At 36.7% G+C, this 13,416-nt stretch overlaps 1 protein-coding gene across 1 annotated transcript; it reads left to right on the forward strand.

The window, feature by feature from the left end:
• Window positions 1-385: 385 nt before the first annotated feature.
• synpo2b (synaptopodin 2b) lies at window positions 386-11,225 on the forward strand. The gene is made up of 3 exons (XM_039694173.2): window positions 386-814; window positions 4,349-6,349; window positions 9,739-11,225. Exons 2-3 carry the CDS (start codon window positions 4,670-4,672, stop codon window positions 10,219-10,221), a joined length of 2,163 nt encoding a protein of 720 aa, XP_039550107.2. The 5' UTR covers window positions 386-814; window positions 4,349-4,669; the 3' UTR covers window positions 10,222-11,225.
• The last annotated feature ends 2,191 nt before the right edge of the window (window positions 11,226-13,416 follow it).

The following is a 13,416-nucleotide window of genomic DNA, read 5'->3' on the forward strand; positions in this document are numbered from 1 at the left end:
TGAAGCATGTAATGATATTAGAAAGTATATATTTAGTCTTACTCCTATATAGTTACTGTTTTGGTGCATTGTGCATGTGGGTTGTCTTCATGAAAATGAAAATAAAGAGATAAAAAAAAATATCATTAGGCCAGACTGGGAAGATTCTGTCAGATTTTACAATCTGTATTGTAAAACAAATATACTAATAAACAAATATAGGTGACTTGAATTATAATATGAGGAAATCAAGCAATGAATAGTTGCTTGTAATAGCAATGTAATTTAAATTATACTATAAATTCCATGTTTTTACTCTGGATGTCCATGTGATGTCTATAGTACAACAGAAGCTATATTTGTATTCATGGATCCATTGTGGAGAAACAAAAAGTCTCGTCAAGCATCCAGAGCACAAGCAAGCAAGCAAGCGTACATTTCTTTGGTCACTTAAATAATGGTTCTATCAGTATATTTTGACATGAGAGAGCAACTCCCCATTTCCACATCGAAGAGACTGATATGGGCCCTTCTCAAAGTACCTGGCTCCTCATATCTGAACACAACAACATCCTCAAGTGGACTAATGCTTTTCTACCACAGGTTCTCACTAGAACCCAGAGAATTTGAAGTATGAACTTTTTGATTCCTTGTAAACTGATGGAAAAAGGGCCGAAGAAGAGGAGGAGACGGGAGAGGAGGAGGAGGGAGAGGTGTGGGACCTCCTGTATGTTAAGTGGAATTCAAGTCCAGGGTGCTGAGCAGGCAGAGTGGTGGGGCACTGGCTCCTTGACGAAACCGACCAGACTCAGCAGACACCAAGCAAGATAGGCACGTAAGACAAATCTTCTCCAAATCTGTCCCTCAGTGGCTGTCTTTGTCTATATCTGTTTGTGTTTTTCTTTTTCTTCAGCTCTCCTCTGATAATTACTATTCTACTGTTATCTAATGTTATTTAATTAAAGACATTTTCAATAATTTGTAATTTGATGCATTATATACTGAACCTTTAATAGAGTGAATATAATTACAACAATATAAAATATAAATTAAAAGATATATTTGAAACTTGATAATTTGGCTGGTTTGTAAGGAACTTGCTTGCATGAGCATGTCTTGAATGGTAAAGTGCCTGGACAGAAATAACCAACCAATTCTGGAATAGGGTTTTCGCACTGGCCTTCCCTTGCTATATTAGGCAATGTATCGTCTGATTATGCTGATATTCTTTAAACTTACATACATTTCCTCACAGACTGAAACACTCAAGGATTGTTTGGTTTTGCTCTTGGATGTGGAGAGTCTAAACTGCAATTAGAAGACTGCACAAAGTGAATTTGGACACATTTCTTTTCTTCTTAAATTGATCATCATTTGTCAATAATGTGAATGGTTTGGGATTGATGAGGCAAGCCAAATGCTTAAAGACCATTTGAGAGCTTCTTAAACAGTAGTGCAATAGTGCAGTTGTCCTCAAGCCACTGGTTTGATAGGCACCAGCATGTGTCAGTAGAGATATGTCATACGACCTCTTGGTAAAGAGCCCTGACTCCATCCCCACCCCACCCCACCCCCTCTCTCTCTTTCTCTTTTTTTTTTACTTTTAATTTTACTCACTTGTTTCCTTCATAGTCCTGCCACCACACCACAGTTTTAGCAGTAGCACTGACACAGTTTGCACAGAAGCACATTAGCTACGGGGTTTTATGACCTCTTACAATGTTTGTTTACCTAAAAAAGCTTTCAGGAGTCAGGGGGCTTTGGATTAAAAATGTTAGAAAGCTAAATGTCAGCATTAGAAAATTATTATTATTTTTACAAATTCGTGAAGATAGATTTTCTTCAAAACAACTTGAAGATTGCCTTGTGGTTTCAGCTAACCCAGCTAACAATGTTCTACTGAGGCTTGTGTGATGAACTTTTTTAAGGATTTGAGTTAAACTGAGAAATTGATCATTGTAAGCTAATAGACGATAAAAGACTTACTTAATTTACTTAATTTAAATGTTCTTATCTAAACTGCACTTTATTAAAACGATATAATATTGGAATTTAATGATAATACATTATCTTATCAATACCTTGAAATAATAGTTGCCTGTTGTGTCTAAACACACTATGGTAATTACATGAGACGACTTATGCAAATTTCAAGGTGCACTATGGCCACATTCACAAATTTCAGGAGTGACAACTGCATTTAAAGGGATAGCTCACCCAAAAATGACATTTCTGTCAGTAACTACTCACCCTCATGGTGATCCAACCCTGTAAGACTTTCGTTCATCTTCAGAACAAAATTTAAGATATTTTTGATGAAATCTGAGAGCTGGCTCACTCCTTACATTGGCTTCTATGTAATTTCATTCTACTGGCCAGAAAAGTTAGTAAAAACATTGTTAAAATAGTCCAAGTGACTACAGTGGTTTAACCTTAAATTTATCAAGTGAGGAGAATACTTTTTGTGCATAAAAAAATTACAACTTTACTCAACTATTCAGTTTCTTCTTTGTTGGCCTCTGACGTGAGTTCACGAGACCACCACGACACATGAGCAAGAACTGTGTAGATGATGCAGATGGGTCACGATGTAGTGTTTAAAATGGTTCTAAAGTGTGCATTTCCTGGATGTCGGAATCGTTGAAAATCAACGAGGAAATGTGAAAGTGGCTTAACAATTCTGCAAAATGAATGGTTTAGCTTTCGCACTTTACCATCAAATGATTGTGAGTATCATCTTCAGTTCTTCTTGCGCATGTGTCATGGTGCTCTCGTGAACTCGCGTCAGAGGCCAACACAGAAAATTAATAGTTGTTAAAGTTGTTATTTCACAAAAAGTATTTTCGTCACTTGATAAACTTTAGGTTGAGCCACTGTAGTCACTTGGAGTATTTTAACAATGTTTTTACAAACTTTTCTGGGCATGAAATAACATGAAGGAGTGAGCCAGCTCTAAGATTTCAGCAAAAATACCTTAAATTGTTTTCCTAAGATAAACGAATGTCTAACGGGTTTGGAATAACCAATGCATTCTCATCCTAGGGCGTCATTTAGTGACGCTTTTGACATTTCGTCTAAATCCAACGCACATGGCACCCTTTAGTGTCAATATAATAGGCACAGAGCTTTGTTCGGATATGGGTAAGTTTAGGTCTGGGATAGGGTTAGGGTTAGACCACTAGGAGGCGCCTTCTGGCCCATATACAGTATATCTGCGTCTCATATTGACGCTAAAGGGTGCCATGTGCATTGGATATAGACGAAATGTCAAAAGCCTCAGTATATGACGCCTTGGGATGAGACCGGGCTGGAATAACATGAGGGTGAGTAATTACTGACATAATTTTCATTTTTGGGTGAACTAACCTGTTAGTTTGGGTGAACTAACTTACTTGTCTGGTTTATACTACTCTGAGCAATGTTTGAACTTTGTATTTTGAGCATTTTGACTAAATGTCTAAATGTAAATGTTAAATATTGGAGCGAATCCCCCAAATTATTGTTTTGTGTGTGTATAGAACTGAACTCACTCTCGAAATTATGATGATTGACACTTTGGTAACCATATCAACATTCTGGCATCTCGCATGTTTGATATCCAATATATTATTTTTTTACCAAAGTAATATTACAGCAACCAAAGACTTGCTATGTTCAATGAACACTAAACTACCATCAACTAAGCCGTCTTGTTTTGTTTATGTGTTAAAGGCTGCTTCATAGAGCACGCTCTTTAAGTGTTGCCATGTCCACTTATTATAAGCAACGTTTATAAATTATCTTTGGACGTGTTGTTGGACATGGCTCAAATAGCGATCCAATTTAGTGCAGGTTGTGTTATTATGGTATTTGGAAATAAGTTTATTATGGACTTGATCTTATTTATTTATTTATTTATTTTTACTTTTTAGCAAGATCTGGCAACTCTAATGAGTCAAGTACCTCGTACCCTGTGATTTTCTTGCACCATGTGCACAGAAGATACAACTTTGATGCACGTTTAAATACATCATTAACAATTAGTTGTTCACTTCAGATCTGAACACACTACATAGAATGTATGTAAATGTGGTTGTCACTACTTGAATTTTTCATGAGCTAAGAATGTGGTTGTCCCTCCCGTAAATTGCTGAATTGTGTGCTTACAAAACAGGATTTTTTGTTTTTCAAGTACTAAAAGATGAACTGACCTCTGAATTTACCTGCACTGTGTATGTGGCCTGTGAGCCCATGCTGCATCATGTTGTCCAAAATGCATTAATGTATGAATTTCTAAATAATTGCTACGTGTATATGGTGTTATGAATTTCCATTCTTCATCATTTTCATGCCATGTTTTAATGTATTTGTCTTGAATTTTCTTTCACAGGACTAAGACGGAGTGAGGTACAGTCAGTGAGACAGCTGAAAAAACAACTCTAAAAGTGAACGTAACGCTTTGTTTTTACTGCTGCCAAAACAAGCGTGTGTTGATGTTCAAGAAGTGCTAACAAAGGGTCAGAATTACGGTACGTCGTCTAGAAGACAGATTTCAGGACAGGAATAAGATAGTACACTACAAAGTAAATCAGGACGTCAGATTGCCACGCTCTTCAAAAGTTTATTCTGAGAAGACGACTGATCTGAACCAACGGACTGTTTTGAGCTATATCTGAATTTTTAAGCACAGATCGAGTATAAGTTGGAAACAATGGAGCATCTTCCACAGACGAAAGGCAAGGGAATCTTTATGTTTGCCAAGAGGCGTCAAAGAATGGATGATCTTTCTGCAGAACAAGAGGAAATGAGACGAAAAGGCATACCAGTGGATGCAATTGTGGAACCATTAGGTGAAACTGTAAAGCATCCTCCACAAGAAGAAAGTACACAAGCCTCAAAAGATGTCTATGAAATACAACAACAGTATCAAGAGCAGCCAATTCAGCAACAGATGTTAGCACAATCACCAAATGGTATGAATGGTCTGGATCCATATCAAATTTTGGCTGTTCCCAGACTACTTGTTCACAACAGAACTGCTAAGCCCTTCCTTGGTGGTCCTTATCAAGGCCAAAAAACATTTTCACCAGTCAGAGGTGTCTCAAGCCCAACACCTAAGAAACTTGAAAAAATATTTAAAGTAAATGTTCCAGTAAACACAACCCCACAAGTTTGGTCCCCCACATCAGACATCATTGCTTCACGTGATGAACGTATTGCTGTACCTGCAATTAAAAGAGGTATCCTACCAGAAACTAAAAGGAGAGGAGCAAGCAAGACAGACTTTAAAGAAATGACCTTGATTCAAAAGAAAGGAGATCAGAGGTCAGAGTCAGTTCCAGAAGATGACTTTCTCAGTCTGGGTGCTGAAGCATGCAATTTCATGCAAGCTCCAAAGATCAAGCAGAAAAACCCTCCACCTGTCCTACCCAAACCTGTTATCAACCCAGCTCACCCTCCCTGGTCCGCAGAGGGCAGTGCCATCTCTTGGAATCCCCTTACAGCATCAAGCTCAGTTCCAGTTATGGGGCACACCCAGGTGCAGGCAGTACCCCAGAAAAACCCACCAAAGCTACAGCCTGCTGGAAAATCCCGGCCCTCATCATCTTCTCAACCGAAATCACCAGATCTGCATCAATCAGCCTGGACTCCAAAACCACATCAGTCACATAAGCTAGATTCACTCCAGGCTGGTCCTTCCCAGTTTAAAACATCAAGGTCACAAAATGATGGCAACTCTGTTGCTTCCTGTCCACCCCAACACCTGGGCACATATGTTCAGGTATCTAAGGCTCCATCAGGTTCTCCCAAAGGGTATTCGTCGGATACAGGTGATTCTGTTGGGCTGAACCTTAAAGGAAAAGGAGCTGAACTGTTTGCTCGTAGACAGTCCCGTATGGAAAAATTTATAGTGGACAATGAGACTGTGCGAGCCAACAAGGCAAGATCCTCTTCACCAACATTTTCAATGCCAAGCACTTGGAAATACACTTCTAATGTCCGTGCCCCACCTCCAGTGTCCTACAATCCTATTTTGTCCCCCTTTTATCCTCTTGCAGCAGTTAAACAACCCCCTCCTTCAACTAGTCCAAAGATAAAGCCTAAAGCAAGCAAGGAGGAGATGTATCCACCACCCAAACATCTCAATGTTCTGGACGTCATGAAACATCAGCCTTACCAACTGAACGCCTCACTTTTTACCTACAACTCCACTCTAGAGGCTAGGGAAGCAGTTTCCCCTGAAGAGTCTAAACAAACTTCTTATCAACCCCCTACCAGTTTTCAGACCCAGTCCCTCGCTTATGAGCCATCTACAACATTATCTCCATCCCCAAATAGTTTTTCCAAAAGTTCACAGCCAGTTCTAAAGCCATCTAATGCCACCGGAGAGGTAAGTGTTCCATACCCATTTGTCCATAAGTCTACATCAAATGAAGCAACCATTGTTCCACGACAATTAGATGGGAAACGACAGTCCATGTATGATGGTCCCAGAAACATCTCCAATGCCCCTGGTAGCACTGGGGCCAATCTTTTTGTAGGGTCTTCTTTACGCGTGAATAATGAATTTGCTTCACGGTGTGCATTACCAGTGACTCCAAGACCAAAGTTTTCAGCCAAAAAGTCAAACACTGGCAAGCAATGGAAACCAATAATTTTACAACTTTAGGTCATGACATGCTTTTTATATTATTGTCTTGTTTCTTGATTCACTTTTAATGCTAGTAAAGTTAGTAAAAAAATGGCACAAAAAAATAGAATATACAAGAAAAACATTTTGTTTTGGCAGATTCAAAAAATGCTGTTTTTGCAGTTAGGAGGAATTGTTGTGGTCCGAAAATTTTTTTATTGTACAATGTTAAAGGATCAAAAAAAGTTTGATTCCGTAATGACCCTTTTAATGATACTTTCTAGATAAATGCACAATTTAAGAATGTCATACATTATAGAACAGTTCTACAATTTATCGCTTACATTGATTTTGATTAGATTTTATTAGTTTCCCTGCAATTTTATTTTGATTTCCATGTGAATGACAATTGCATTTATTTTTATCTGTATTTTGTAGAGAGAAAAAAACTGATAAACATTTTCTCATTATGCCAAGTGGACTTGTGAAAAGGATTGTCATTTTCTGATATTTGTGGACAGGCAAAGCACCAATGACATAATGAGTGTCAAAAGCATTAGGTGCTACATTTTGGCTACAGTTCAAAATCAACATACTAGATTATCCCCTGGACCTGGTTTCTTTTGCAATTCTGTCAGACCTCTAATTCATTCATATGTATTTTGTAAATTTATTATTTGTACTGTATTTAGCAGACTGTTCAAATGCAGAAAACAAATGATGGGTGTACATATTCATTTGTACTCATTCAAATATCAATCTGAACAACGTTAGCCTACTACTGTTCTTGTTTCTTCTTTCCCTTGCACTTCTTGATCTCTCCCTTTAATAAATATTTCCATCAGCTCTGTCTCACCTAATGCTTTCTCTGCTCTCTATTTGCTTTTCTTTACCAATTTTAACACAGTTCTCTTTCTGGGATTTCCATATTGCTCATGTTAATCTATCTACTTTCTATCTGGTTCTGGAAAGAATAGTCCCTATGGGCTTCTTCAGTCTAAAATGACCGAAAACTGTTATGTTTTTAAATTTTTTTTTATTTTTTTTGCTTCATTGTTGCTTAATTTTGTTCAATTACCTTTCTGAACACATAAAACAATCAAGGAGATGATTCGGATATTTTAAAGGGTCATAAAACAATAGTCACACTTAGCTTCCTCCCAGTCAAAAATGACTGACCATAGGAAATGAATGGGAAATACATCATCAAGATTATTTTTTGCCAAGCATCACTGAATTGTAGATGCAATGGGAAAACTCAGATACACTTTTGGTGGTACAAACTACAGATCAGCCACTGCAGAAAAAAAGTGTACAGCAATGAAGGGGTAAAACTCTAAGACATCAAGAGTGCAAATAAGACCCTCCACCTCCCAACCACACACATATACACCCCATCCACACACACACACACACACACACACACACACACACACACACACACACACACACACACACACACACACACACACACACACACACACACACACACACACACACACACACACACACACAGAAAAACTAGGAAGACTGCAACAGCAAATTTTTAGAATATGCAAAATAAGATCAATAAATGAAAAAAAAAAAAAAACGCTCAAATTGCATGCACACACACACACTCAGAGAGAGAGAGAGAGGAAAAAAAGCTTTTTGTATTGTGTTCCCTTTCTAACCAAATGTTATTGTATGATTGTAATCGAAATGCAAAACCCGATACTTGACTGATTCTAAACCTGATCTTAAAAACAAAAACAAACAAACAAAAAAAACAACAACAATAAAATAGAGAAATCCTGTCTAAAACAACAATAGGAATCAAAAAAACCTTTCTATGTATTTATATAGCAAGCTACTGTATAGGCAGCCTACAGTACAAGCAGTTACAGGACATTTCACACGTTTATATATTTTTAAAGCCACTAGATGGCGATTCATTTTAAGGCTCCTGTCTTTTTTGACTGGGAGGAAGCTAAGTGTAAACCCTAAACAAAGAAGCCCAGAGGGTTAAATGTACTGTAACACATTCAGTGTAATAAAAATACACATTGGGTCAATACGTTCCAAAATTGAGTCAACAAATACTAAGGTCTAGTCTTTATTCTGTCCGAATAATTCTGTTCTTCACAAATAGTTGAAGTACTATGGTTTAGCACACGTAGCTCATTTTAAATATAGCTCTTGCTCCACCATGTTTACAACACACAAACTCTAAGACACCATCTCTGCTTAGCAATCTGATAGGTCTTATACTTATCAACAGCCTTTAACTAGAGGTAAGTGCTGAAATAACCCCATCCCCAACTCACTTATCATGTTCTAATGAAGACACTAGAACACAGCATTTTTTTTTTCCTGACAGAGGCAATGTCAGAATCTTTTAGATAATAATTTGGAAATTGTGTTCAGAGCTTACTTTATGACTTGCATACATTTTTTTTTCTCCTATGAAGTCCCCCCCACCTTCCCAAACTGAATATAGGCCTATACTTTTGTAGGTTACAAAGTTATGAAAAATCAAACATATTTCAGGATGACTGTTTGAAAAAAAGAAAAAGAAAAAAAAAATCAATCACAATATTTGTCAAAAAAAAAATCTTTTTCATAATATGATTAATGCGTTAAATGTGATTAATGTTTAATGCTTTTTTATTTTAATTATACATAATTAAATTACATACATTTTTAAAGGGACAATACATATCAATTAACATTTTAATAATTTATCATTTTAATTATTACATGTCTCTATTAACTGATATTCATATTTATTCATATTTAAACTTACTCTTATCAAGAGTTTAACTACTCTCAAAAATGTTGCGACAGTCTAATTATAAATCATGATGACTAATTATAACCACAGAATTAATCCAGTGCCAACCAAACCCAGTAGCCAAACAACCCTGACCTCCCCTAACCTAAAATGAGTCTATAGAGCATTTACAGACACTGTCCAGATGAGGGCAATCTAAATGCATGTGATAATTTATATTTAGTTTGGTGTAAAAAGTCTTGTTAGAAATCCAAAAGCATCAAGATTTTCTTTATGTTACAAACTAAATCTGTGATAACTTGATAAAGCTTATGAGTCTGTGTTCACTTGTTTTACAAGAACTAATAAGTGAATGTCCTTCTGTCTTGCTCTGTAGGGATTCAGCAGGAGTCGGTCCTTGTCTTTTCCTCAGAGACTGGCCTCTGTGTCTTCCGCTTTCCCTGTATCCTCCTCAGGTGTCCATCCAACACGTGATTCAATGAACAGGCAATATTCTTGGTCGGAGCCGCCCAAAAAACTACTCGCTTCTACAGCTGCTCAAAGCCCCTTTGTTCTCGATGAGGTCAAAATGTCTGCTACTCATAGAAAATCACTACCAGAAACAACAGCAGAATGGAAACAAAGAGTATTCTACGAGTTAGCTGGTTGCCCACAGGAGATGGCGCCTGTTATAGCTGTTACATCCCCTACTAACAGTTTTTCTTCAGTGGCAAAAAAACCCATTGTACATGGGCCGCCTTTCCATTCTGCCCAGCCTCTGGTGACCAGCAACAGGTGCAGCAAGGGTATTTCTCTGCCAAGTAAATTCACACATCACACAAACTATCCACAATCGCATAGAGTCAGTTGGAAACTGTAATCAAAATATTATTGTGATTTATCAAGTTAAATAATAGTTATTAAATGTGGCTTTATGAGTTGATATTTTGAATTGATTTATTACAGAAGTTTTAGGAAATTTGTTATTAAGTAAAAACAGTTAAAAGGAAAAATATGAAATATTTCATTTGATCACTGCTATTTACTGAATACTATTGGTGTGCAATTAACTTTCTACAAGCAATCAATTTGGGAGTTTTGTAGTTTATAATAGTAATAATAAATAGTTCAACTTATATTCATTATTGTCAATATAGGACACAGCTTTTAGTGACTTAAATTAAGCAGGACAGTGTGTACTGAGAAAATAAAAATCATTCTTACCAGTGACTACTCTGAGTAAAATCTGCTTTGGGTGGTTGTGGAATGAAAGTCACAGTAGTGAGAAATATGATGTCAGTTAATAGTATTTTGTGGCCTAGCACTGATTATAGTAATTTAATATATTTAAAATGCATTGTATATTACATATTTTACACTATGACAAAATGAGTGAAAGTCACTTAAAAGGGGAGTTAGTATTAGGTTAGATTGACCTCATGCAGAGAGGAAATTCTTTTACACAGTATGTGTGAATATTTTCTGTTATAAAGGGGAGAATGTGAGTGTTGTAACATGGTGTTAAGAGCTGTGGTGACGTCATCAAATATCATACACTCCAATCTGCTTTTTGAGCTCACAGGAGAAATTACCCAGACTGAGAGCAAATTTGTACATGTTATGACGAAAAAGAAAAAAAAAAAAACAGGTAAGAAAGTCATTTTTCATGAAGATTATTTTTGGCCAAGCATCATTGAATTGTAGATGCAATTATTAAACATGACCTGTAATAACTGCGTATCTAGTTTAATTTGATGCTTTGTATTTATGCTAAGTTCAAACTGTTTGGGGTGTGGATAGTTGTAACAGTTTATTAAAAATATTACAAACTCCTATGATGATTTCAATGAGACCAGTTATCAGTTACATCCTCTACTGAGGCAAAGTCACTTGATTTTTTTTTTTTTTTTTGCGTAACGATTTATTTAGTAAATTTGTGTTTCCATATAGTTTAGCACATCTTCTTACCAGATACAAACAATCTGCCTCAATTGAACACACACATTTATTGTGCACAATAATTAATTTTTGAGCATCTTGATGTTTCCATCCATTATTTTTTATGCAATATCTCAAAATTCACATAATATGAGGCCAGGACAACAGCACGCTTACACACATACTCACACAATCACCTATGCAATTTTTTGCACTACATTTAAAGTCCTATAAAAGTACAATTTAAAAAATTTTGTCAGTTTAAATTGTTCACGTTGTTCAAAACTGTTTTTTTTCTTTGTTTTTCAATGATGTTTATGCAAACAAATTGCATAGTTAGGCCTACCTGTACATCTGTCCCTAGTAGTTCAACTCAACCCAGTAGTGGGGTATACATTATAACACTGGAACTCTTTGTATTTGACATTAACTCATATGTTGTAACCAAGTGAGTTATATTTGCAGTAGACAAATGTGGCTACCATATATGAAAATTTGAGATATATAGCACAAACAACTATTGAGTTACTCAAAGCGTTTTACAACGATCCCCGTTCTCCCCCTATTTTGGTTTGACTTCTGTCTTGTGATCTATTTAGTTGTGACAAATGCTTGCAACAGCGTTACCAAAAAAAGTTCTTGATTGAACATTGATGGAGCAACAGATTTTGTATGAAAATGAATCATAAAAGTGGTTTATTGGTTAAAAGACCCACTGTGGTGAAAATCATTTTTTTAATGTTTATGTCTACATGGTGTTTTTATTATGCTTTAAAGCCCCCCTGAAATCAAAACTTAAGTTTTTTAGCTTTTAGTTTGAATATGTTAGCCTTTTAGGTTATGAATAAACTGGTGTGCTCCAAAACAACGACAAAATTCCTATTTAGAAGATATAAGCATTCAAAAGTTACAGCCCCTCACTTCAGCTAAAATGGATCACAGGTTTTTATGACTTCACTGCGGACTTCATCTTCTCATCACATCTTCTGTCCAATCAAACGCTCTCTAGAATCTAAAGCGTCCCGTCCCCAATACTATAAATACCACCTGACCAAAGCGACCATTGCGTTGACTCAATATGAGTTTTAGCCAGGGTCGATATTGTCCCCACCACTTTTTGAAACATCTAGTGGCACAAATGTACCTAATACAAATAAATAAAACATTTCCATCTAACTAGCAGGACATTAATTTAGTTTTTTGTCAAGTAAGAGGCATTCTGAAATGTATTGGGTGTTTTTTAAATCTGCTGAGTGCTCGTTGCCGCTGCTATCAGTGTCTTGGATACAGTGTTCTCTTGTGTGCATGCTTCAATCTATTGCCATTGCGGAGACTCTATTCATACAATTCAATTCAATTCAATTCAGTTCAATAGCTTTATTGTCTATCCCCATAGACGGGAAGAAAATTGCCTTTAGACAAAGGCTCAACAAACAGTACAATACAAAAGACAACCACACAATTTATTCCTATTTAAAATATCAATGGCAGTTGGAATAAAAGTCTTCTTATACTTGGCCTTTTTCACCAAAGGTACTTTATATCGTCTACCGGAAGGACATTAAATGAACTATGCAAGGGATGTGAAGAGTCTGTCACAATAGCAGAGGCTTTCCTTTCCACTGCCACAGTGTAAAGATCAGTCAGAGCTACTTGTTTCTCACCAATAATTTTCCTGAAAAGTCTATTTTTGCATTTGACAGAAAGAGAGTTGAACCAGGATACAATGTTGAAAGTGAGCACAGATTCAAAGTGATCTATACACCACTCTCAGAATGTCCTTTTCAATATTAAAACTCCTCAATTTCCTCAATAAACCTAGACGTTGATGCCTTTAGCGTCAGTTAGATGACGCAGTAGGATCGCGTCATGTAAGTGACGCTAAAGGGCGCCTAAAACGTCAAATATTGAAGCATGGTCAAAGGTGACGCCTTGGGGTGAGAATGCGTTGTACAAGTACTCACCCACAGACTTTTGTACACATTATTCTCATGCATACAGTTCTCCCTCCCCCTTCCATACCATCTTATAGTATTGTGAGAGGTTTGAGTGCTGAACACAGCTAAAATTAGCCTATTGATGTAAGCTGGCGTTCCACTAACACCCGCACACACCCCCACCCCAGTGCAAGTCAAGA

This window comes from Pimephales promelas, chromosome 6 (assembly GCF_988280905.1).
Source record: "Pimephales promelas chromosome 6, fPimPro1.hap1.1, whole genome shotgun sequence".
In the NCBI taxonomy this organism is placed as follows: domain Eukaryota; kingdom Metazoa; phylum Chordata; class Actinopteri; order Cypriniformes; family Leuciscidae; genus Pimephales; species Pimephales promelas.